The 23143-nt window shown below is 42.4% G+C and overlaps 1 protein-coding gene across 2 annotated transcripts in view; it reads right to left on the minus strand.

The window, feature by feature from the left end:
• The window catches only part of epas1b (endothelial PAS domain protein 1b), a 159498-nt gene that overhangs the window by 3939 nt on the left and 132416 nt on the right, over positions 1 to 23143 (minus strand). For both annotated transcript variants that reach the window (XM_041209970.1, XM_041209963.1), the window contains exons 8-14: positions 19497 to 19644; positions 17251 to 17474; positions 16311 to 16519; positions 14373 to 14483; positions 9875 to 10353; positions 7081 to 7198; positions 87 to 219 (exon numbers count right to left, since the gene is read on the minus strand). In XM_041209970.1, coding sequence (XP_041065904.1) covers positions 87 to 219; positions 7081 to 7198; positions 9875 to 10353; positions 14373 to 14483; positions 16311 to 16519; positions 17251 to 17474; positions 19497 to 19644 — 1422 coding nt within the window. The remainder of the gene's footprint in view (positions 1 to 86; positions 220 to 7080; positions 7199 to 9874; positions 10354 to 14372; positions 14484 to 16310; positions 16520 to 17250; positions 17475 to 19496; positions 19645 to 23143) is intronic.

Below are 23143 nucleotides of genomic sequence, written 5' to 3' on the forward strand. Positions count from 1 at the left end.
CTAGACATGAAATAAATCAAGATACAAAGTAAAAGCAATTGAGTATGGAAAAGGACCCAGGCAAGTACAATTTTTTACATTCTTACCTGTAAGTGAGCCTGAACTCCAGGATTTCTTCTGTATTAATGGGGAATCATTTTCAGATTTAATGCTCTTCATTCGCTTCCATAGCATCTGTGAAGAAGCGTTACTTCTTGGTGAGTCATCAAATAGAGTTTCCTTTGACAAAAATAGGAAGTCAGTCCATACATATTCATTTGACCATGTAGTACAGACAAGGCTATGTGCAAGCTACAGATATTTTAAACGCTATCTTCAAATTGACAGCACTTCACTATCTTTAGCTGAAGTTGAGCTCAGTTAGAATCCTGTAGTCGCTTCTGTGCAATGGATTTAACAGCATTCCTAACTAGTTGGTGGCAGGTAATATCACTGGAATGAATCCTCTATATTTAGTAACTGTAAAAAGGAGAAATGGCCTTGGCCATCCCTGCCTAATAACACCCCCTTAGGTTGTGCTGATTTTATACGTCCTTCAGTTTCTAATTATAAGAATGTGCTCTTCCATGAGTAATCAGCTCCACTAAACAATTGTGTCCTTATTAGGAGATAAAAGCCCAAAGTGTCCACACTTAACATGCCAAATGATGGCATGGACTGCAACCAACATGCACTTTACAATAACTTTATTCTGGCAGTCAATCTACCTTCTCAAGGGAAATCAGGGATGGGGAACAAATGCTGGCCCAGCCAGGGACCACCCACATCCCCTGCCACCCAGGAGTCTTCAAGCAACACCGACAAGGTTTGCTGCTCGTGCTTTCTGCATGGCGATCCCACCACCCACCACTGGTTACATACCAGGGGTAGTGAAATGAGGCTCTTAAGTGGGTGGAGGCGGCAAGGTGACTACGCCCTCTCGCCTGATTAAATGCCCCTCTATCACCAAAATCACCATGGGGGAGAGCATTAAATTCTGCCCATTCTTAAACATTTGAAAATGCGTGTAGCTGAGTGAAGAGCTATCATTTCATTTTTTGGTTTGTTTTATTATTTGACCCAGCCAAGGGCAGTCTGGGGATTTGAAACTGTGAAAAACTGGCAGGGCTACAGCTCCACACCTCTCAATGCTTTGGAGACAATAGGATAGATTTTAGCTTATTGTGCCGCTGATCTGCAGAGCATGATATTGCTGTCAGGTGGCCTAGGCCATCAAGAGGATCGGGCCTCATTGGCAGACCCAGGCAGGTTTCAGGTGGAATCCAGGCAACCTAAGGTAGCCCAGTGACTATGGGCTTGTGAGATAGAGGGTGATCCTGGAATAGGTAGGTTGGGAGTTTCTACACACGGTGGCGTAACCCAGGTGGACAACGGCCCGGTTCTGTCCTAAAATGGCATTCAGACCCCGATGGATTTCATAGGACCCGTGCATTAGAAAAACATACTGCCTAAAGAACGAAACGCGCTTTAGCTGCTCAGTGATAGGTGATGAAGACGGTGTTAGGCAGAGAGTCTCGTAAACAGTGCAGTATGCCATTTTGGGCTGCTTTCATTCTGTTTATGCTTGACCACCCAGGACAAAACCTAACCTAATATCGCAATTTCAAGCTTTTCAATGCTTCAGTCTTTCTGCACATTAAAAACAATTTAAAACAAAGACAAAAGCAAAAGGCTAATATTACAGGGTTATAAATTGCCCACTAGTGCTTCCAAGCTTAGGTTGCCAAAGTGTCATTGGGAAGTCTGTAGTTTTGTACTGTTGCTATCAATTGAGTAGTGGTTATATAATGTACTGATGTGATGCAGCCATGATTTTAGCACTGATGCCCATCTGTTTGGGTAAAAGTTTTAACCTGTTTGCCAGGTTAAGCGTAGTCATGTCAGACAGTATTTTAATGCTACATTCAAACTGAGCTTTGGGTGACATGACTTTACTATGGCATTAATAATTTTTTGAAGTGATCAATCCATATAAGATTGGTTCACATGGTAAGCAATTTTCAGGCCTCCTTCATCTCATGATGGTGATCTAAGTGAACAAATGTCTTCCAGAAGGATTTTGTGCTTAACTATTGTAGTTACGTATCATGAACTGGGTCATGTAGTTGACATAACAACACCAACTTGTATTTGATACATTTATCATAGTAAAACGTCTCTAGGCCCTCCACAGGAGTGTTATCAAACAAGATTTGACACCGAGCCTTATACCTATATGCTAACTTTCTGTGTTCCTTCTAGGCATATATCCAAGTCTCTCTGAACATTAATATTTAGAAGTTTCACACCTTGTAAAAACTCATCTGCTTTTCTATTCTTACTACCAAAATGAAAAACTCACACTTTCTTTATTATGCCCCATCTGCCACCTTGTTGCCCATTCACTTAACCTGTCTTTTTTTTTGTAGCCTCTTTGCATCTTCCGCATAGCTTACATTCCCACTTGCCTTTGTATCACTAGCAAACTTGGATACCTTACTCCTGGTCAATTTGTCTAAGTCGTTAATATGGATTGTAAATAGCTGAGGCTCCAAGCACTGATCCTTGAGGCGCTACACTCGTTACAGCCTGCCAACTTGAAAACTCCCCTGTTTATCCCTAATCTCTGCTTCCTGCCGGTTGCCCAATCCCCCACCCAAATTTTTATATTACCCCAAACATCATGAATCCTTACACTGTGTGTCAATGTTCTCTGTGGCTCCATATAAAATGCCTTTTGGAAACCAAGTATACTACATCTACTGATCCCCTTCTTATTTACTACTAGTTACATGCTCAAAAAACTCCAATGAATTTTTATGATTTTCATAAAACCATCTGATGATTTTCTAAGTGCATTGTTAAGATTTTCTTAATAATGGATCCCAACATTTTTGCTGTGGTTAACATCAGGCTAACCGACCTATAGTTCCTAGATTTCTCTCTCCCTCATTTCTTGATTAGCAGTGTTACATTTGCTGACTTCCAAAATACTGGGACCATTCTAGAATCTAGAGAATTTTGGAAAATCATGACGAGTGCATCCTTTATGTCTGCAGCTGCCTAGGATTAGGGCATTGGCCATCGGGTCCTGGGGATTTATCAGTTTTTAGTTCCTTATGTTTTTCTAATTCTTTGGACCTTAACTTCTGAGCTCCCCAACATCCGATTGCGGGAGTACCTCAAAGATGCGCTGGGGAATTCCCTTCGGAGGTTCACAGTTCACAGGTAAGGTTTGCGTGGCATTGGCCCAGAAGTGCAAACTTCTCATAGGCAATTGCCCTGCATTGGGAACCATCCAAAAATGTGATTCAAATCGCAAACTTTAGATGATTCCGACTGGGTCGTACCAATAGACATCTAGAAAAAGTTAGAAGCATTAAAACCACTTCTAACTTCTGGGTAACTAAGGTACAGACCCAGATCCATCCTGCACACAACTCCTGCCACCCCCAGGGGTCTTCATCCATCCCTGACTACCCCACCTATGGGACTACCCCAACTCCCTAATTAACCCCCCATCACGGGACTCCCAACCCCACTGATCGTGCCCCCCCCCACCTGCACAGGACCCTTCCCTCCAGCGGGCTTGTCTCTCACCCCCATCCCCCTCCAAGCCCAACCAGACTTGACCTGAGGCCCAACACACACACACACCAGAACCCCCACCCCCCCTGCCCCCCACCCCCCCGCCACCCCCCACCACACTGAGGCCCGACACCCTCCTCTCCCTACCATATTGCAGCCCCAACTTGACTTGGCCCAATACCCAATGTTTGACCCCTGACCCTGACCTCTGACGTCCAACCTCTGACACCCCGACCTCCAACACCTCCAACCTCCAATCCCTGCACCCGCCAAAATCTATCCACTTACCTTAGACACTTAGGCCAGCATTATCCGTGCCCGATGGCATCGGGCATGTTAGTTGGCGTGAACGTACAATATGGCACGATCGGTTTCACAATGGTGTGAAACCAGTTTTCGATTGTCCGCTCAGCCCGCCAACGGACATTGGGAACCTTAGTGTAAAACATCTGCATATCATCATTAGGCTAACCTGTCAGAATTGACCCTTCTGCTGGACCGTCCGCCCACCTTGGTGGAAAAACATGTCGATGTGTTTCACAACTGCACATAAGCGATGAGCACCTGGTGGCCTGCACTTCGTTCGGGACTTCAAGGTTGGTTTGCCTACCTTGCTTCAGTCAGCACTCTCAGCCATCAACGTCAGGCTTCACAGACAGCACCAATGTCACTTCCCTAAAAGTGATGCCCTTCCACAGCAGGTTTCTACCTAGCAGATCAGGCATTTGTGGGTGACTTTACAATGGCTGCAAGGCTAGGGCTTGCTTGGGAAAGGGGGAGAAGTGGCCTCAGGCAAGGGAAAAGGCTGCAGGACAAGGTCTGTACTGGGGAAGGAGGGTAACCCAGGGTGAGTGTGGAGGCACCTGTTGATCTGTGTAAGTGGCCTCAAGATGGTGAGGGCTAAGGAGGCAGTCTCCAGAGGAGATCAGGCCAGATGGAGATGTGAGGGTGTGTGAGAGAGTTTGTGGTGATGACCCTTGAGCTGGCAGTGAGTGAGATGCCAGTGAATGTGTGATGGGCTTGAGTGTGTGAGTTTAGAGTGATGAGATGTTTGCCATAACCTGGCTGCACAGATGAGATCATTCATCCTCTATCTGCATTGGATGGCCAACCTCTTAGGTGCAGCATTGGCACTGGATCACCACCTCCCAATCCTGGTTGGTCATGCCACTGCCCATCCTGCAGCCAGAGCGGAGGTAGAGGACATCGTGGCTGGCCTCCATGGTGTCCAAAAGGCATTCCAGTGAAGCATCACTAAACCTGGGGGCTGAAGTCTTTTTGCCTTTAGTGAACATCTTCCCTGCAGTAGTCATGGACCTAAGCACTGAGATGTGTGCATGCGACTGCACTTTAAATATGGCACCTGGCGCGATGAAGCGGTAAGGTGATGACATGGCGGGAGAATGACAGCCCATTCTCTATCAAAATGGCGTGTTTCCCGGGAATGCATAACTAATGCGGCAAGTTTGCGATGATACAGCGTGAAAACCCGCCATTGCGGCTGGCGGGTGAAACGTCGTTTTACCCATCCGGTACCGCACTTAGTGCAAATCTGGGACGATTCTGCCCTTAGACACCTGGCCTGTCACCTGGCCTATCAAGGAACTTTAAATTTCCCTGGACCTTTAGATTTATCTGGTTTATGGCAGTTAGCGCAGTAAAAAAAAAAAGGGGCTGTGGCCTCCTTCACTTTGACTGTCCCGGACTTCGACACTGGACCCCGGGGATGCGCTGCACTGCCTGAATCCTGAACAGCCTGAATCGGAAGGTCGGGCGAGATAGGATCGAAGATAAATTGAGATAAGTAATTGGGCACAGAGTGGTAATCTGATGCTGATTGCCACTGCAAGGAAGTTCAGGCCCTTTATGTCTGCTGATATTAATTTCTTTAAGTTCTTCACTTTTATAGCCCGAGACTACCCTCTATTTCTGCTCTCTAATTTGTGTATTCTTCTGCGCAGATAGGCCCAAAGTATTTGTTCACTGTCTTTGCCATTTCCTTATTCCACATGATAATTTCTCCTATTTCTGACTCTAGGCCAGAATTTTTCCGTTACTGGGCGGGCTCGGTGGGAACTGGTGGGTTGGTCGGGAAGCCAACCACTGCCCGCGATTGGCTCCACACCGCAATTTCACATGGGCAGGCCAATTAAAGCCCGTCCTGCGTGGATCGCAAGCGGCAGCGCTCAACGCTATCTGTGTGGGTGGGGGGGGGGGGTGGGGGGGGGGGGGGAGAGGGAGACCAGGCCTGGTGCACAGTTCGTGCATGCGCGTGAAAGAGCGCTTCAATCTCCCTGAGGCACGGAGCTGCCTCAGGGAGATTGAAGCACTTTTTTAAAAAAAGAATACAGACAATAAAAATTTAATAGAACATGTCCACTCATGTGACTTTGTCACATGAGATGGGACATGTTTTTAATTTCAAAATAAAGTTTTTATTTGATAAGTATTAGTTTTAGGAAACCTCATCTCGCTCATGGGTGAGGTTTCCTAAAAAACGTAAAGGCCACTTGGCCATTTCACCTGCCCACCAACCATTGGGTTGGACAGGCAGTGTAAATTTCAAGTTAATTACCTTGTTCATGGCCTTAAGAGCCCTTTAGATAATCGGCGGGTGCGCAGCTGACTCCAGCGCGCGCCCACAAAATGAAATATCGCACGAGTGCACAATGACATAGGGACGCACGCCCAACGTTATCGTGCATCATATTACGCTCGGGCATGTCGGACGCGTGCCCACATGCCGTATGTAAAATTCTGGCCCAGGGGTTGTTTACGTCAACTACTTTCCTCCATCTTATACTTGTAAAAGTTCCTACAATCTGTTTTTCATATTCCTGGCTAGTTTACTGTCCAATTTTCTCTCTTTTTAATCAAATTTTTGGCCCCTCTTTGCTGGTTTTCAAAATCCTCTCAATCCTCAGGTTGAGTATTATTCTAGCTAAAACAAAAGGCAGCATAACTTTAACTGTACCTGGTCATCTCCTCTTTATAATAAATTACACCAGACTACAAATTGCAGACTTACTTGATTACAATGGAGATTGGGTAAAATGGACTTATCAGGTCCATACGAATCTTCCACCTTGAGACATTGCACTGTATTCCCTTTTTGGAACTTACTTCAATACAAATCAAGTTGAACAATTTCAAGTGAGCCAACTCAAACCTGATTCAAGGGCACATTCTTAAAGTCAGTGTGACTAAGTTAATTTTAGTTTACTGCTTTGGATTAAAGGGCTGTACATGTTGATAAGCTTGTTCTCACTTTGTATAAAATAAATGGAGCTGGTAATATAACCATTGAATATAATTGAGAACTCAAGTGTTTACAAATTGAGTTTGTTCTTTGAGCTGTTATTATCTTTTATCGTACCATAGCATCTTATCAGAGAATTGTGCCAATAAGTATCACGTTTGGTCATTGGAACATCATCTTCAACCAATTTAAATATGGAAAAAAAATAATCATTTTGAAAAATGCCATTACCGATTACTTGAAAATAGACTTACTGCTGAGAGTTGGAATATCTGCTCTCCAAAATCCAGCTGCAGTTTGCGTTTTAAGTTGTTTCTGAAAGACATTTCGGTATTAATGTCTTTCCCGTGTTGTCCAAAGTTGTCCAGCGACCTAATACAAAGCAGTAATACGGTGTAAAACTCTTCTTTTGCTCGGCCCGCTCCTGAAATATTGGGGCCATAATTAGTCTTTACCAGTAGCTTCATAGCAAATCGGCAGCCCTTTTTACTGTGTGCCCAATTTTCATTTCCACTGACATTTGGTAAAGGCTAATTTCACCACTATTGATTCCATGGTAGGATACGGTAGTGGTGCTGATCACCATGTGGTGCATTGCTAAAGAGACCGTTCCCCATATGATACCTGATACAGTGAGTACTAGCAGAATATAAGATCGTGGGAGGTGTTGTATCCAATCTTGTCCTTACCTGAATTCCACCTGTGCACTTAGAGCAGGAAGCAATCAAGAGACGGAGTCTTGGCCACCTTCCTTTCCCCGCCTGGGGTGCTAAGGCTAATTTTACCAGTCCTACCACTACCTCAAATGAGAATAGTAAATCAGCATAGACTAGCAGCCTAATCTGGGACTTTGCCAGTCTGTACAGTTTAGCTAGTCACTGGTTTAACCAGCTGAGGCATCTATATTCTTCTGTGATCTCTTGGCTTCTTCTAAAGCTTTCTCTATATTGATGGCCAAACAGGCAACCCAAATCCAGTACATTACCACCCTCTCCACCCACCAACGCTGCTATATTGACCACGAGGAGGTGTGTGAAGTAGAACTAACTACTAAGGTTCTCTCTTCCTGTTCTTCCACCATTGCTATAAGGAAGTACTCAAGCTCATCATGAAAGAGAAGCTGAGAATGGGAACTCAGCCAAACCACACTTGCATATGCTGTATCATTGTGTTTAATATTTATTTCTTCATGCTTTCATACATCTTTGGCTGCAAATTGGATTAAAGTTTAAATGACTTCAATTTCTTTCTGTATTAATTTACTTTTATAACTATGGGCAGCATTTAGTGGGTGGCAGGCTTTCCTGCCCAGCTACTGAAGAAGTTGGCGGGGAACTCACTCCCCCCATCTGTATGGCAGTCGGACAGCCATTTAATGCCCTGAGGAGCATTAATTGGTCTGAGATGGGCCTTCCGGTCCATCTGGAGAGGATGTCCCATCTCCAAGAGTTACTGGCACCTGATTTGCCGGCAGCTCTGTGGCCCCGTAGCACCACTGGGAGCGGTGGCCACTGCTGGCACTGCATTCAGTCCCAGCGAAGAAGAGCCAGGAGTCAGATGTGAGGTGAGAGCTGGAGGGCTCGCTCAGGCCAGATCAGGAGACCCTAAGGTGGAAGGGGTGGTGCAAGGGGACAGGGCACATAGGCCAGGCAGGGAGGGGACACCCAACGAAGGTGCAAGGGGGGGGCCCTCGATCACAAAAGAGGGCCTGTGAAGGGCCTCAACTGAGGAGAGAGTGGGCAGGCCACCCTAGGTCTTGTCCACCACTCGTAAAATTGCAGCGAGGTTGAGAAGGTAGGCGTCGGGAAAGCCACCTACAGAATTTTACCAGTACTGCCACATGCAAACCCACCCGCTGCAAACTGTAAAATTTACCTATGTTTTACACAAACTTACTATTAATCCATGATGAATTCATTCACTACTTTCATTTCAGGATAAAATAGCAATTTGAAGTGAAAGGGGACCTGATGATCGAGGCATTATTTCAGAAATGCAGTTTATGGAGAGGGGCCAGTTAGTTCAGTTGGTCGGAGTGTGGTGCTTAATAGTGTCAACAACATGGGTTGAATCTCAATCTGGCTGAGGTAGTTCTTAGGACCTGCCTCTTCGACTTGTCCCATTGTGATATCATGGCATCATGGAAAGACTGCTAAAGATAGAGATGTGTGGAGAGCCATGATTTGCGATCCTCATTGAGGACACCACATGAAGAATCAGCCCATGATACTGAGTATTGTATCAAATTACACAACCTCTTTGTGTTTGCTTCAGGAGTTCAGTTGAAAATAAACAACTGAGATAGGGCAGAGAAAAATAATTTGTTTCAATTGGAAGAAAAGTTTCTCAAATAAAGCACATGGGCAGGTTTTTCTGGTCGGCGAGTGGTGGGGCGGTGACAGTGTCACATGAGGGGACATGGCAGGGAAATTTTTTTATTACCTTTATTTCAACTTTTGAATCGGAGCCAATTTCCCTGAGGCAGCACTTTGCCTCATGGAGATCTGTGCGCTCTTTTGCGCACCTGTGCGGTTGGGAGGATTCCCTCCTGGCTGAGGGAATCCCCCCACCCGAACAGGGAACACATTGCACTTCTTGGGGGATGTCACGCTGGGTGGGCCTTAATTGGCCTGCCCACGTAAAATGGCTGCGTGCTCCCGACCAGAGGCGCCAATCGGAGGCCCAGCCGCTCGCGCCTGCTCCCACACTCCCGCCCCCCCACCCCCCAAACAGGGGGAAAATGTTGCCCCATATTTTAATTCAGAATTCTAATAAGATTAGAGCTTGCGAAGTGACAAGGAAATGCTAAGTTGTCATGAATAGCTCTGTGCGTTGGAATGAAATTATGCTGTGAATATCCGTGTACAATTGTTAGAGATGAGCACTTCAGTTTTGAAGGTGCAGTGAAAAAGCAAGTTTTTAAAAAATTTCTAAAGAAGTATTGTTTCAGAACCACTCCCTAAAACAAGCAGAAATGGCTTCAACTTTTAAACCACCATTGGCAGGTACATAAAATTCAGTAATAGCTTTTCCTATTGTTCCCTTTACCTTTGTTTATACAGTGACGTATGCACCGATTGGCCAGGTGGGATACCAGGCAATGATCCTGTCCTCTGATCCATCAACCTCCATTTTCTGGGTGTACAGCTAAAAGGCGGATCCGGCGGCCATTGATTTGGTCTGCCACCCATTGAGGATGCTGGAGTAGTTATAGGTGCATGGTAAGGCGGCAGGGAAATACCATTTCCAGGGTTGTATGGCAGTGGATGAATATGGGTGGGGTTGCTCTTCTTTACTGATGTCACTTGGGGACTATACTTATCGAGCATCATCTGTCTATGTGAGGTCACAAAATTTGGAGCAAACGATTGGAACATGCTGTTCATGTTGGTGGAATAATCTTGCGTTCTTAGTGATTTCTCAGGACTGGGCTGCTCATCATGGCAGATTGGGCTCAACTGGAAGTCCTCCCCATCCATAGGAATGTAGGGAGCCAGAGTTTCAAGATCCAGATCACTCAATTCCACCTAGAACAAATTAAGGATAATGAATAGAATACAGGATAATATGTATAGAATACTTGGAATTTATATCAGATTGTTCAGCTTTACACAGTTGACAATATATAGACTATTTTACTTAACAGCAAATTGAAGGGAAACAAATTGGCTTATGAGCAGTACAATTTTCCTAGAAGCAGGATAGAGTTAGCTAGGGATAACACAGCTTGAGAACATGCTGGCCACAACAACCATACAAAATAAAGAAAAAAAATGTTTTTCAATGCTTTCAGAAACAATGCCCTGAGGAATAGTAATGGTAAATGGAATTTACCACCTTTTTCCCCCTCAAAGAACATTTAGTTCCCTTAATGAGAAATTGGCTAAAAAAAGTTATCTCCCATATCATATCATTCCAGAGTATTAAATTCCTGATGAGAGAAAGCTATCCTTATATTTGAAAACAAATATTTGTAGTTGCATTGCATTCCAGCAAAATTAAAGACCTCAAGACCTATTTTTCCTGCACTTTGCCCTATTATTATTTCATACTCAACTTGCAGTTGCTAGTGGAAGGCTCCTGAAAGATAAATTGTCTATAAAAGGTAAAATTAAGGTGATGTGCTGTCTTAGCTCAAATTAACATAACAAATCTGTATGTTGGGTTTTCCTGTGCGTTACGATCTATGGAAATTTGTCTGATTTAAAAACTGGTAGAATCTTACAGGATAATATTTTAAACCATATATTTTTAAATGAATCTACCTTTATGGAGACTTAAATGTAGAGAGAGCGACTCATGATTAGAATATGTTTGATTAAACGTATTTGTTTTAATAGATGTCACCTTTCTGAAGTTGTAAATTGTAAGTATTTTGTTCTAAAGCATTCTGGCAAAATTTACAAGAATAAACTATGAACTAATTCCAGCTGATTATCCTTAACTTTATTTTTATTGAATGTTACAAAGTGAAATAACTGGTTGGAACATACAGATTAGAAGCTGAAATATCATAAACTTAAAAAAACATTGAAAATTGAAATCTTTATCAGAATAGAAAAAAAATAGCATTGCAAAAATATAAAATGAGGGACATAGATAGGGTAGACAGGAAGGAACTTTTCCCCTTGGTGGAGGGATCAATAACCAGGGTGCATACATTTAAGGTAAGGGGCAGGAGGTTTAGAGAGGATGTGAGGAAGAATTTTTTTCACCCAGAGGGTGGTGGGAATCTGGAACTCACTGCCTGAAAAGGTGGTAGAGGCAGAAACGCTCAACATTTAAGAAGTATTTGGATGTGCACTTGCGATGCCATGGCATACAAGGCTATGGGCCTAGTGCTGGAAAATGGGATTAGAATAATCAGGTACTTGTTTGACCGGTGCAGACTCGATGGGCCGAAGGGCCTTTTTCTGTGCTGTAGACCTCTATGACTCTATAAAATTACTTTTCTAGAACCAGAGAGTTTCTTCAGCAGTAGTTACTACTTGGTACACTGCAAAAAAAAACCCAGTTAGCTCATTAACAAGGCGTAACTTATTAGAAGGCTTTGAACAATGATCTTGTAGCATAGAAGGGGGAATTCTCATTAGTTCAGTGATATCTAATTGACTGTGGGGACTTCAACAGTTTGTTGAAGCACTGTAGAACTTTTGCATTTAACTGTGGACAGAAGGGGTGGTAGTGTGGTGGAAATCTTAACATAAATGAGCAGGTGGAATTGGGTACAGGTAGGAGATGTTAAATGGACAAAAAATGAAAGCCTGATTGGAAGCTGGCTTCAACTCACCAACAAGTGGGATAACGGGGCGGACAACCAACCTGTTCCCAGGGGGTGGGTTGGTATTTTGAATACATTGAGGCTGGAAAGCTAAGATTTAACCTGCTTTACAGAGTTAACTGAGGTTCCCAGGCCTTGGGAAATTAGGCAGCTACTTGTGAGAGCACTCCTTGTGGGTCAGGAGAAGCAGGAGTCCTTCCTCATGGCCCCACATGCTCCCCTACCATGAGACCTAACCCTGAAACCTATCCCAGGATTGTATACTCACTGGGATTGGATGCTCCCATGAGGTTAGAATTATCACACAACCCCTCCCACCCCCAGTGGTCATCAATCAGGCCTATTCGGTCCAACAGCCTTCTCCAAAACATTCTCTGTCTGACTGGAAGCCAAGCCTGTAAATCAGGCTGACTTCTGGGCAGATTGACAAAAGACACATGCTATAGAGGTAAAACTCCACAGCTGGTGGGGAAACACAGACCTCCAGACTTCCCATGCACTATCAACACCACCCTCCCAACCACTCCCAGTGCGTCAGAATGTTAAAATTCTCTCCCAGAAGTTGCTGTCAGTTTTAAAGGAATAGTGGTAGTGATCGCTGACTGTTTTGCCATCAATACTACTGCAAGATCCTGGCCAATATTCCTTTTTTTCATTCATTCACAAGATGTGGGCTTCGCTGGCTGGGCCAGCATTTATTGCCCATCCCTAGATGCCCTTGAGAAGGTGGTGGCGAGCTGCCTTCTTGAACCGCTGCAGTCCATGTGGTGTAGGTACACCTACAGTGCTGTTAAGAAGAGAGTTGCAGGATTTTGACCCAGCAACAGTGAAGGCCTCCCAGACTGCTCCAGATTCAGCAGGTTGGAGATTCAATTAAGTGTCTCACACGTAGAAATATAGTAAGGCATGTTTCGCTTAGAAATAATTTGGTGTTAAATTATTAAATTTGCAAATTATTTTTATTGCGTTATAAAAGTGTAGGTTTTATGCGCCACTCTTTCACATCACAAGAGGATTCAGATATAGAGGGTGGAATCTTTCCCTCGGGTGGGCATGCGCCCGACCCAAACGGGTGCATGATGATGTCGGTCAAGCATCCCGACGTCATCGCACACTCGCACGATATTTCGTTCAGCGGGCACATGCAAGAGGCGGCAGCGCACCCGCTGACATTTAAGAGGCCTATTAAGGCCCTTAATCAATTAATTGAATTGAATTTTTCGCTGCTTGCCCTACCTAACAGTTGGTGGGTGGGCAAAAAAAGCCAAGCGGCCTTTGCATTTTTTTTTGCGAAACCTCATCAACGGGCGGGATGAGGTTTCAACCACTGATTTAAAAAAAAAACAATAAAAACTTTTAGAACTCATTTTTAACACGTCCCTGCTCATGTGACAGGGTCAAATGAGGGGACATGTTTTCCTTAATTTTAAAATCTTCATTTGTAAAGTTATAAATCTTCAGCTGCCTTCAGGGAGCTTTCTGTGAGCGCACCTGCGCTGACTTCCGCGTTCGCCCTCCCCCCGCCCCGCCCAACCCAGGCAGCACTGAGCGTTTCAGCACGTGACCCACTAATTGGCCAGCTGGCGTTAAATTGCGATCTGGTCCCAATCGTGGGCGGCGGTCGGTTTCGCGGCCTCTCCCGGACCTGCCCACTGCGCCCACCCGACAAGGGGAAAATATTCCCCAGATTGTCTACCCAGTAGACTTTTGCAAATCCTTTGAAAATTGAGTTAACAATGGGCAAAATTGTGGAGAGTATACTGCAATTTGAGATATGTTAATAGTCACTGGCATTGTGCTGTTGAGAGGAAGTCAGCCCTACAATAACCCCAACCCCTATCTGCACAATGACTGTTTTTTCCCCTGAAGAAGCAAAGCAACATGGACAGCAGTGCTACAATTCATTCAATATAATAATTTTGAACCATATTAACATTTTAGGATACGTATCAAGGACTACTGAAATGGGATGAGGTACCACTCTGCTTGTGTCTATTGTATACCTATGCCGCTCTCAAAATATTTAGTATATTTCTATAAAAGTTCATATACTATTTAGAAATTAAGGGTGGGTCTAGTTCTCCGACTTCCTTCACAGTAAAAGTAATAACCATGCTCAAAGAATTCTGATGTGACCTTACTATATCTTAATCAAATAGATGAAATAGATGCTCCTGTCTTTATATCTGTCTCCAAGGAACCTCTCTGACTGGGTAATACAACTTTATTTTAACAATTATTTTGTGTTTATTTTAATGAACTAACCTGAGTGCTGCATTGTTTTTTTGCTCCAGTGTCCATAGCAAAAAGCTTCTCAATCAGTTCAATCTTGAGATCATTGTCCAAGGAACTGTAGTAGTCTCCAGGGCTACTTGGCTATAATTGCAAAGTTAAAGGAACATTTTAAAATGTATTGTCCTGATGAATAATCTGATTCATCCTGTTACTATAGTACATCACTAAATGGTATCAAGCATCACTTACAGCTGTCTCACAGGTCTGATTCTAAACCTTTGTGGCATGCAATGAATGAAGGTACTGTTGTTTTTCAGAACTCGGTTTCAAAAACCATGATATAGAGAAAATAGTCAGATACTGCAATTCTAACTAACTTAGGGAATATTGTGGAAATGGGTACAAAATGAGATAAATTTCATCCCACCGGCAGTAAAAGAACATTGTGATGGTAGACTAAAAAGTAACATTCCAGCATTAAAACCTTTTAATTTCAGAGAATTTTAATTTTTGTGTCTACAGACACCAGAGAAAACATAATTTACATAGTATACACTCAACTATCATATAAACTAGACTTAGCTTTATTCAAAAAATATTATTTTAGACATCAATTCTAATTGTGTCTTTCAATACTGTCTTGTAAAAAATCTTTTCAAGCACCCTTTAGATACATACACACGATAGGAATAAATTTAGGAGCATGCAATATTCACCGGTATCAAATATCAGAAATCAAGGATCAGAAAGTCATTGGCAATGGACAGCACTTAATGGAGAGCTGGTAAGAGCCGCATGTCGCCTCCTTTTGGGAAGACCTGCTGTATTAAATGCTTCTTCGGGATCATGGAATCCAGGAGTAGAAATCTCAACCCTAGAGCTGCTGGCAATTGTGTATTGTTCAGTAGCGCCAGTGGGAGCAGTGGTTGCTGCCAGCAATGGACCCCCCTGAGGCCAGGGTTACTGGGACCCAAGCCACAGGTAAGTGATGGCAGGTTAGGGGTCGTGACATAGGGTGGGGGGAAAGGGGGGGGTGGGGGGAAAGTGGGGTGAGGGGGTTTGGCAGCTGTTGGCTTAACCCCAGCCCCCCACTTCCTAATGCCAGGTCCCTCGATCAGGCACTGAGTGTCTTTGAATGCCAAGAAGACTGCAAGCAACCAGAGAAGGTTTGCTTTTCGGGCTTCCCACATGGCTGAACTGGAGAGCAGCTCCTTTGCATTGTTGTAATTATGTGTTTTTTTTTTCAACAAAAGCTTACACTTATATTGTACCTTTTTTTTTCCAGAGAAGCAAGGCATTTGGGAATGTTAGCAGAAATAGCCAAAAACTGGATTGAAATGATGTGTTTTGAAAAGTCTTTTAAAGATGATAAAATGAAGGGGTGAGTTTTAGGCAGGGAAGTTAAAGAGTGAGGCAAAGTTAGGGGGAAGAGAGCAATGGGAGGGGAATGTACAGGAGGCCAGCATTAGAGGGTGGTAGGATGTGGAAGGGAATGCAGGACCAGAGAGTGAGGCAAGACATTGGAGGGATTTGTAGATGAAGGCAAGGACTTCAGATTCAATCCTTTGGGACAATAATGAGTACATGCCAAGGAGGATAGATCTGATGGACAAACAGGACTTAGTGCAAGGGAGATGGAAGTGACAGAGTTTTGGATGATTTGAAGTTTGTAGAGGTTGGCGGTCAGGGACATTGCATGAATCACATGTAGAAGAAATGAAACTGTGAATGAGATTTATATGGTAAATGGGGTAGAGGTGAAAATGGGCATTGTTTCGATCAATCTGTTGTCAACCTCTCTTAACTCTATTACTATGGCACAGTGTCTATTCCTTTAACTAATTTATTTTCTATTCCTCTTCCCACTTCCCCATGAGGCATGTTCTATACTAAAGATTTTATATAGCTGTGAATTACTGCTACTGCTGTTCTAAAGTTCAGCGACAGTAATTTTATCTGGTCACTTACTGAAGAGCAAGAGGTGCTGCTGCACGAGCTTGGGGTGGAATTGCCTGATGGGACCTGCGGCACTGTAAATGGATGCAGATCTGATGATGACTGCTTGCTGAGCTCGGCTGGACCTTTCACATTTGGTTTTGCAACTTCCATTGGCCACCGCTTGTTTGGTGGCATAATAATCTTATTATAAAGAGGGGCTTCCTCAAACTGCTGGTTTCCTAGTGAAGATGACAAAGAATAGTACATTTGCTGAAATTATTGGTCAGCCACATCCTCACATATTGATGCATTGCTAAGCAAAAACGGCCCTAAGCTGCCAGCTTGACAGGATATGGACAAATTTGCACCCAACAATGATTTTACAATGAATCATTTCTATTGCATCTGAGACAATTCTAATTGTTTTGCAATAAAGGCTCAACTAGATATTTTTCCTAATCAGTGCCCTAACCAGCCAGCAGGATTTTCCGCACCCGCCCGCCGCCACAATCTTCCGGTCTTGCCGCAAGTCAATGGACTTCTGGCTGGGGCGAGCCTCGTCCACGGCAGGACCCGCCTGCAATGGGGCCAGAAAATCCCGGCCAGTGTATTTTTTAATTTGTTTCCTTTTTAAGTTTTACTCTCATAATACAGCATTCCCAAACTGTGCTTAGATCTCCTGCAATGGTACTCAAAAGAGCATGAGAGCATCCTGAGTTATTTTTCCTCCCATTTTTCTTTCCTTGTGTGGAGGTGCCTGTCCTCTATCTGGTTGCCTTGCTCAGAATGCACAACTGAGATTTTTGTATATTTGGTTGAGCACAATCCCAATCATGGAAGGATATTTCTTTAAAAATTGGGGAAAAAATCAAATATTTATTGAAGAAAATATGGCTTATGTATCATTAAAGTTTAACTAAATCACAATGTTTTAAATTCTAGCAACTTACAACAGTTTGTAACTGCGTACCATTGATACCGAAATCAAGTAAAATGATGGAATCTCCTGGTGTAGGAGCAAGTTGTGCTAGTTCTTCAGGTTCTTCCTTCAGTTTACTGAACAGCAGATTACCATCATCTGGCATTGGAGTTCCATTGATGTGCTTCCCATTCATATTTCTCACAGCCTGGCAAGGCTTGAAGAGAGACTCCGTCTGGTCCATGGAGAACACAACATTGTTCTCCTCGATCTCACTGAGAATGCAAAACAATTGATTTCAGAATTTTTAAAACTGTATTGTAGAATGAAAGAGAGGAACAATGTGCATTTATTTAACATCACGTCACATTCTCAGGATATCCGATGGCAATTTATCATCTTTTGAACTGTAGTCACAGTTATGTTGACAACCACTGTAACCACAATGCAAGATTCCATGTACACATAGCAATTGAACGAATTTTAAAAATCTGGTTTTGGTTTGCATGAATGTTGGCTGAGATACTAGGAGAGCTCTTTGCTCATATTCAAATTGTGCCAAGGGATTTTCATGTCCCGCTGAGTAAACAGATAGAGTTGGGGTTTAATATCTCATCTAAATACTTCCAACAATCAGCTGCACTGGATTGTGATCTAACATAGTATGCTCAAGTCAGAATCCCCATGCTTCCAAGAATATTATCAATTGAGCCAAGCTCATAGCCACTGCAGTAACCCTTCTACATAATTATTGATAACTTACAACAATGCACATTGAATTTGATCCAGCCATCAATGGTAAGCATGACATTCGCTGGGAGTTATATTTTGAAGCAATTTCTGAATGTAGTATTTTATGAATTACCATCTTGTAATTTTTAAAAATTTCAACGAGATTCTTATGTTTTCTTCAGTCACAATCTGTTCCATAATTAAACATTTTATTGGTAAAACAAATGGAGATAACAATTACAAACCTTAGACCCCCTAAATTTATTTTATCCAAACCTGATTATAGTTTTATTGCTATTGGTAAAAGTAAAGGCAGTTGAAGTGAAAAAACCTCTATTGCAATTGCTTGTTTACCTTGTTTACCATGTATACTAAGAATAAAGTCCGATCTCTGTGGCTCTCAATACAAAATAAGTGGTTGTTCATTGAACACCTTGGTTGCATTTACTCGACTTCCTTCCCTGCCCTGTATATTAATTACAGGTGAGTAACAACTATTATAAATTTATGTGAAGAATTTTGTTTTGTTTTCAATCAGTTTTGGTGCTGGCAACATCCATCAGTGTGCTTCTTGATACAAAATGATCACGCAAGAAGACAATGACTGATGTTCCACTGCTGCTTTGAGATTTTTGATGTTCAATCTGCCTTGTAACCCATTTGTCCAAGCTTTAGAGATGATTGATCATTCCATTTACATTGTACATTGTCATCTTAATAAAGGTGGACAGTGACTTGCGGTTAAAAAGCTCCTTATTATTTGGGATTGGCAAAATGATTTACAATAAGTATTCAATCAAGAGATGTGCTCATCTCTCAGTATTTTTCTTCCTATCCTTAACATAATCACTAAATAGTTGATTCAGCAGGGATGTATACAAATAAAATAGCCTCGTTACCATTTCTACAAAAATGTTTGCTTTTACCCATCCAATAACCTCAGGTTTCTTTTTGTCTCTTACACACACTGAAATCAAAATCTACCTAACAGAATTATTTTCTCTGATTAAATCGTGTTTCTTCTAATGTGTAATGAAACCCCTTCGATGGTACTGGAGCATAGTAACTTTTAAATATTAGCACCACGTCTGTATTCAATAACTGTGGGTAATAATATGATTTTCAGCACTCTTGACAGATTCAAACTCTAGTCATATGCAGTTGCAACAGGAGCCATTCTGTATTTCTAATTTTTAAACATTTTGGTTGTTTTTAATGCAAAAATAGCTGGGCTATGTTCCTGTTATGTCTCCTGAAATTTTTGAGTAAATTGCTTGCTGTCCATCCTTCAAGAATCTTTGTAAATTCCATATGCAAAACTGTATTTTACCACCAGGACTGCAGAAGGCTCACCCCTTTTTACCACCAGGACTGTAGAAGGCCCAAGCACACTTTCTCAAGAAACTAGGGCTGTGCAGTAGATAGCAAATTCACCAATGTCTTGATTCACCACATCTCGAGAACAATAGAAGACTCATAGATTTCAAAATAGGATCATTTCAAGGCAGAAAGCCTGTGCTTAGTTTCCTGGCTCTGAAATCAATTATGTTAAAATGCAGGCATACCTCAGTACATAGTTGATGCAGACAATGCACTGTGGTTGAGAGTTACGGCTGTTGTAGATGACCGTCCCTTGGGTCTCAACCCACACATATCCACCACGTTTTGCGAGCATCCGGTACTGGCCAGTAACTGCTTGACCTTTTGTGCACACTTTTAAAACAAAAAGACAAAAAAAAATACCCTCACTCCAGTTAATAACTTTTTTTAGTACCTAGCAAAAAGTACTGATGGTTGTTATATACAAACCATATATTGCACTTCATCATCCATGCTTCATATTATAATATAATCTTTGATTATATAACATTGACAATACTATATACTGTAACCAAGATACATTGTATCCTATTTTATTGTTTGTGCTCTGAATAGAAATGTCCATACTTCACCGTGTTGTTACATTTATAAATATTATTAAAATATATATTCCAACTTCTTACACATTTTAAAAACACTTAAAAGATGAAAAGACTAGAAAAATTACATTCAGCATTTATTGCCGATGTTTCCTCTGTTTACCCTGTACTTAACACAGCATTATTTTTGTGATCTGACTTATGAACCTGTTACTTTGTAATCTAAACTGTACTTTGATCCAATATGTGTTTTGGTAGGCTGCCTTAATCTGGTAGTTATCATTGTGTTTTGAAAGGATAATTACATTGGTTGCAATCAATAAAATCTCAATGTGTGCCATGCTCCAGTTACTTGTTTTTCCAGAAGGCCTTGTTATTCTGTAATCTTGTTTTAAACAGCACACAATGTCACCAGAAGGATACCTGCCAATCTGATAGGCCAGTTTTTACATAAGTACTGCCATGTGGAAGCTAAACTACACTGCTGATCACTCTGTTTGCCTTCTACTGATCTACAAAACAGTTGATTACGGACACCTTACATTAGACACAAAGGATACAGAATAAACAGAAATTGTCATTTTAATAGATTAGAATTTTTTATTTTGCCACTGCTGAAACTTCAAAGATTTCCCACCATTGAGGATAAAAGCTTTGTAAGATGAGAAATAAAATGAGGTATCAAAGGGGCAAGTGTATAGTTAAAAGAAACAGAAGGTTTGCGATTACATTCATTTGGAATTGGTTGAAGAACATGGGTCATTAATAGAGACAGTTAACTGAATTAAAGCCTCAAGGATGAATTATACCCATTAAATAGGGTTTAAAATTCATTCCACATTAATTTATATAATTTCACTTAATTGCTATTTTCTCATTTCTCTCTTCACGTACTTTGTACTACAACCCCATCCCTCAATCATCATTATTCATCCAATAAGACTTGGAATTTAGATCAATGAATCCCTCTTTGCCTTTGTCAATAACATTGACTAGGAAACAGGAGGTGTGATCCTGAGCTAGGTTTGACCCTGAAATTTTTTGCTCCTTCCTCCAGTGAGCCATATTCTGAACATGCTGGAAACTGTCAAAGCTCAACTGGGATGGTTAAAATTAGGATTCAAATGCCTGAACCTTCTGTAGATCATTCCTGAATCCATGAGGCTCTTCTTACAATTTTTAAAATTATCATTATAGCCATTATATTACCAGGTGATGGCAAATGATTGTTGGAGGTAAGTAATATAATGGGATGTATATATTCACAATTTCAACTATACTAATGTGCATTTTCTAAGCACCAACTCAAAATTTCTAACAGTAGAGCTTGAGGTAATCTCCAAGGCTCATAGCTTTGGAAGCTAGGAGTATTATATCTTGAAGGGTGTTGCCCAGTTCAGTCTGGACATTTCCAGTGGTATGAATAAATTCCTAAATATGTTTTTTAAGGTAACATTTGCTGTTGGTTATGGGAATACAGCTACACAACGGGAAACTTAAGAGTGCTGAAATCAAAAATCTGCTATCCCTCTTTGCAAGGTAAGTTCAGATGAAGAAAACCTTTAAGCCCATTTCTTTTCTCTGTCCCAGAAAATTATTGATTTCCCATTTTTGCATCTACATCGAGCTAGTGTCTTTTTCACCAAAAGAATGGTTCCTGTTAAGGAAGTTGGAGAGGGAAAAACGGGCCATTCTGCCGTCAAAGAAGTGGCAATAAAAGAATAATACTATGGGCGGTATTTTTCCAAACTTGCACTAAGTGCAGTAGCGGGCGGGTAAAACGGTGTGCTTTCCTACTGACATGGATAGATGATCCAGTGGGGGGGGGGGGGGGGGGGGGTGGCAAAAGCCTGGCGGGCTGGCCTAATAACGATATGCTGATGTATTACAATGAGGTTCCCGACGGCGGGAAACGCGGCCCAGCGTCAGTGGGCTGAACAGAATCGCGACCTGCCTTCCCGCCATCATGAAACCAATCGCACCATATTGTCTGCTCACGCCGCCTATCATGCCCGCCACCAGCAGGCTTGGAAAATTCCACTGCATAACCTTGCATAAGATGGTTTCAAGAGACTCGCTGATTGTACATTGATCTGATCTGTAAATTTGCAATTCACTAATTGGGTATTTCAGTTGCCAACATTATTAATCAACTGAACAGTTTAAGTTAAAGGTGTAAGAAAACTTCCATATTACATTTCCATAGACTGAACCAGAAATCATAAAGAAGAATTTCCTGATAAACTACACCTTAATAACCTAAGACATCTTATAAATGTCTGCAGACAATCAGTGTTGATGAAATCTGAAGACAAATATTTCATTAATATAATCTTCTTAAAGACATCTTTTCTGGCAACCAATTTGAACTGAGATTCCTGAGATCTATACTAAATTCGCCCTTCACAACACTAAACTTATACTGTCTTGTCCCAATGCCCAAGCATATCTGAAAACATTAGGCAGAATTTTATGGCCCCCACTGGCAGGTTTTCAGGCAGGGGGGCCTTCCCACCACTGACCCACCCACCCCCGGCCTGTCAGAAATTTTACAGGAGGTGGACGGCATGCCCACCCTTGTCCCAATTAAGGCCCTTAAATGGCCAATTAATGGTTAGCCTGCTTGGGTCTTGAGTCAGAAAGAAGCCGGGCACTTCCATCACTGGCGCCCTTTCCCGATGGGGCCCATCGCCCCTCCCTCTCCCGGGGTCAGTCCTCCTTTTCCCAGCTGTTCCTGCTGTGAGACCCCTGCATTTACCTTTGTCCTGGGCTTCCAGTATTTAGAATCCAGGGTCTACCTGTAGTTTCAACAGTAGCCACTGCCACCGGTAGCGCCGACTGGACTCAGCCAATCAGGTTGGCCGGTAGCTCTCTGAGTTGGGACTTCCTACTGAGTAAGGGGTTGCAGTCCGGTATCCAGGCAATTAACGAAGTGTTAAATGGCTGCAGGGCTGTCGGCATCAGTGAGAATGTGTTCCCCACTGACCTTTCCCAAGGCAGGCTGGGAAACTCCACCATCTGGAAAATCCTATCCATTGTTTCAAGACTGCTTTCTCTATCCTATTGAGCAATCTTTGTGAAGACCCCTGTAAGATGTACCTTAAAGGCTGGTGGGTCACAGGTTGTTCATTATAGCTCTTTGCTGTCACAGAAAAGATCAGCCTTGAGGTGTCTTCTACACTGCCTCCAGTAGTAATCAGAATTATATCCAGCATTAGCTGTAAAGCCTGATCAGGACAATATACAGCTTCTGTATGATTAATGGAGATTTGGCAAAAAACCTGGCATCCAAA

The sequence above is a fragment of the Carcharodon carcharias genome, chromosome 2 (genome assembly GCF_017639515.1).
Source record: "Carcharodon carcharias isolate sCarCar2 chromosome 2, sCarCar2.pri, whole genome shotgun sequence".
NCBI lineage: Eukaryota > Metazoa > Chordata > Chondrichthyes > Lamniformes > Lamnidae > Carcharodon > Carcharodon carcharias.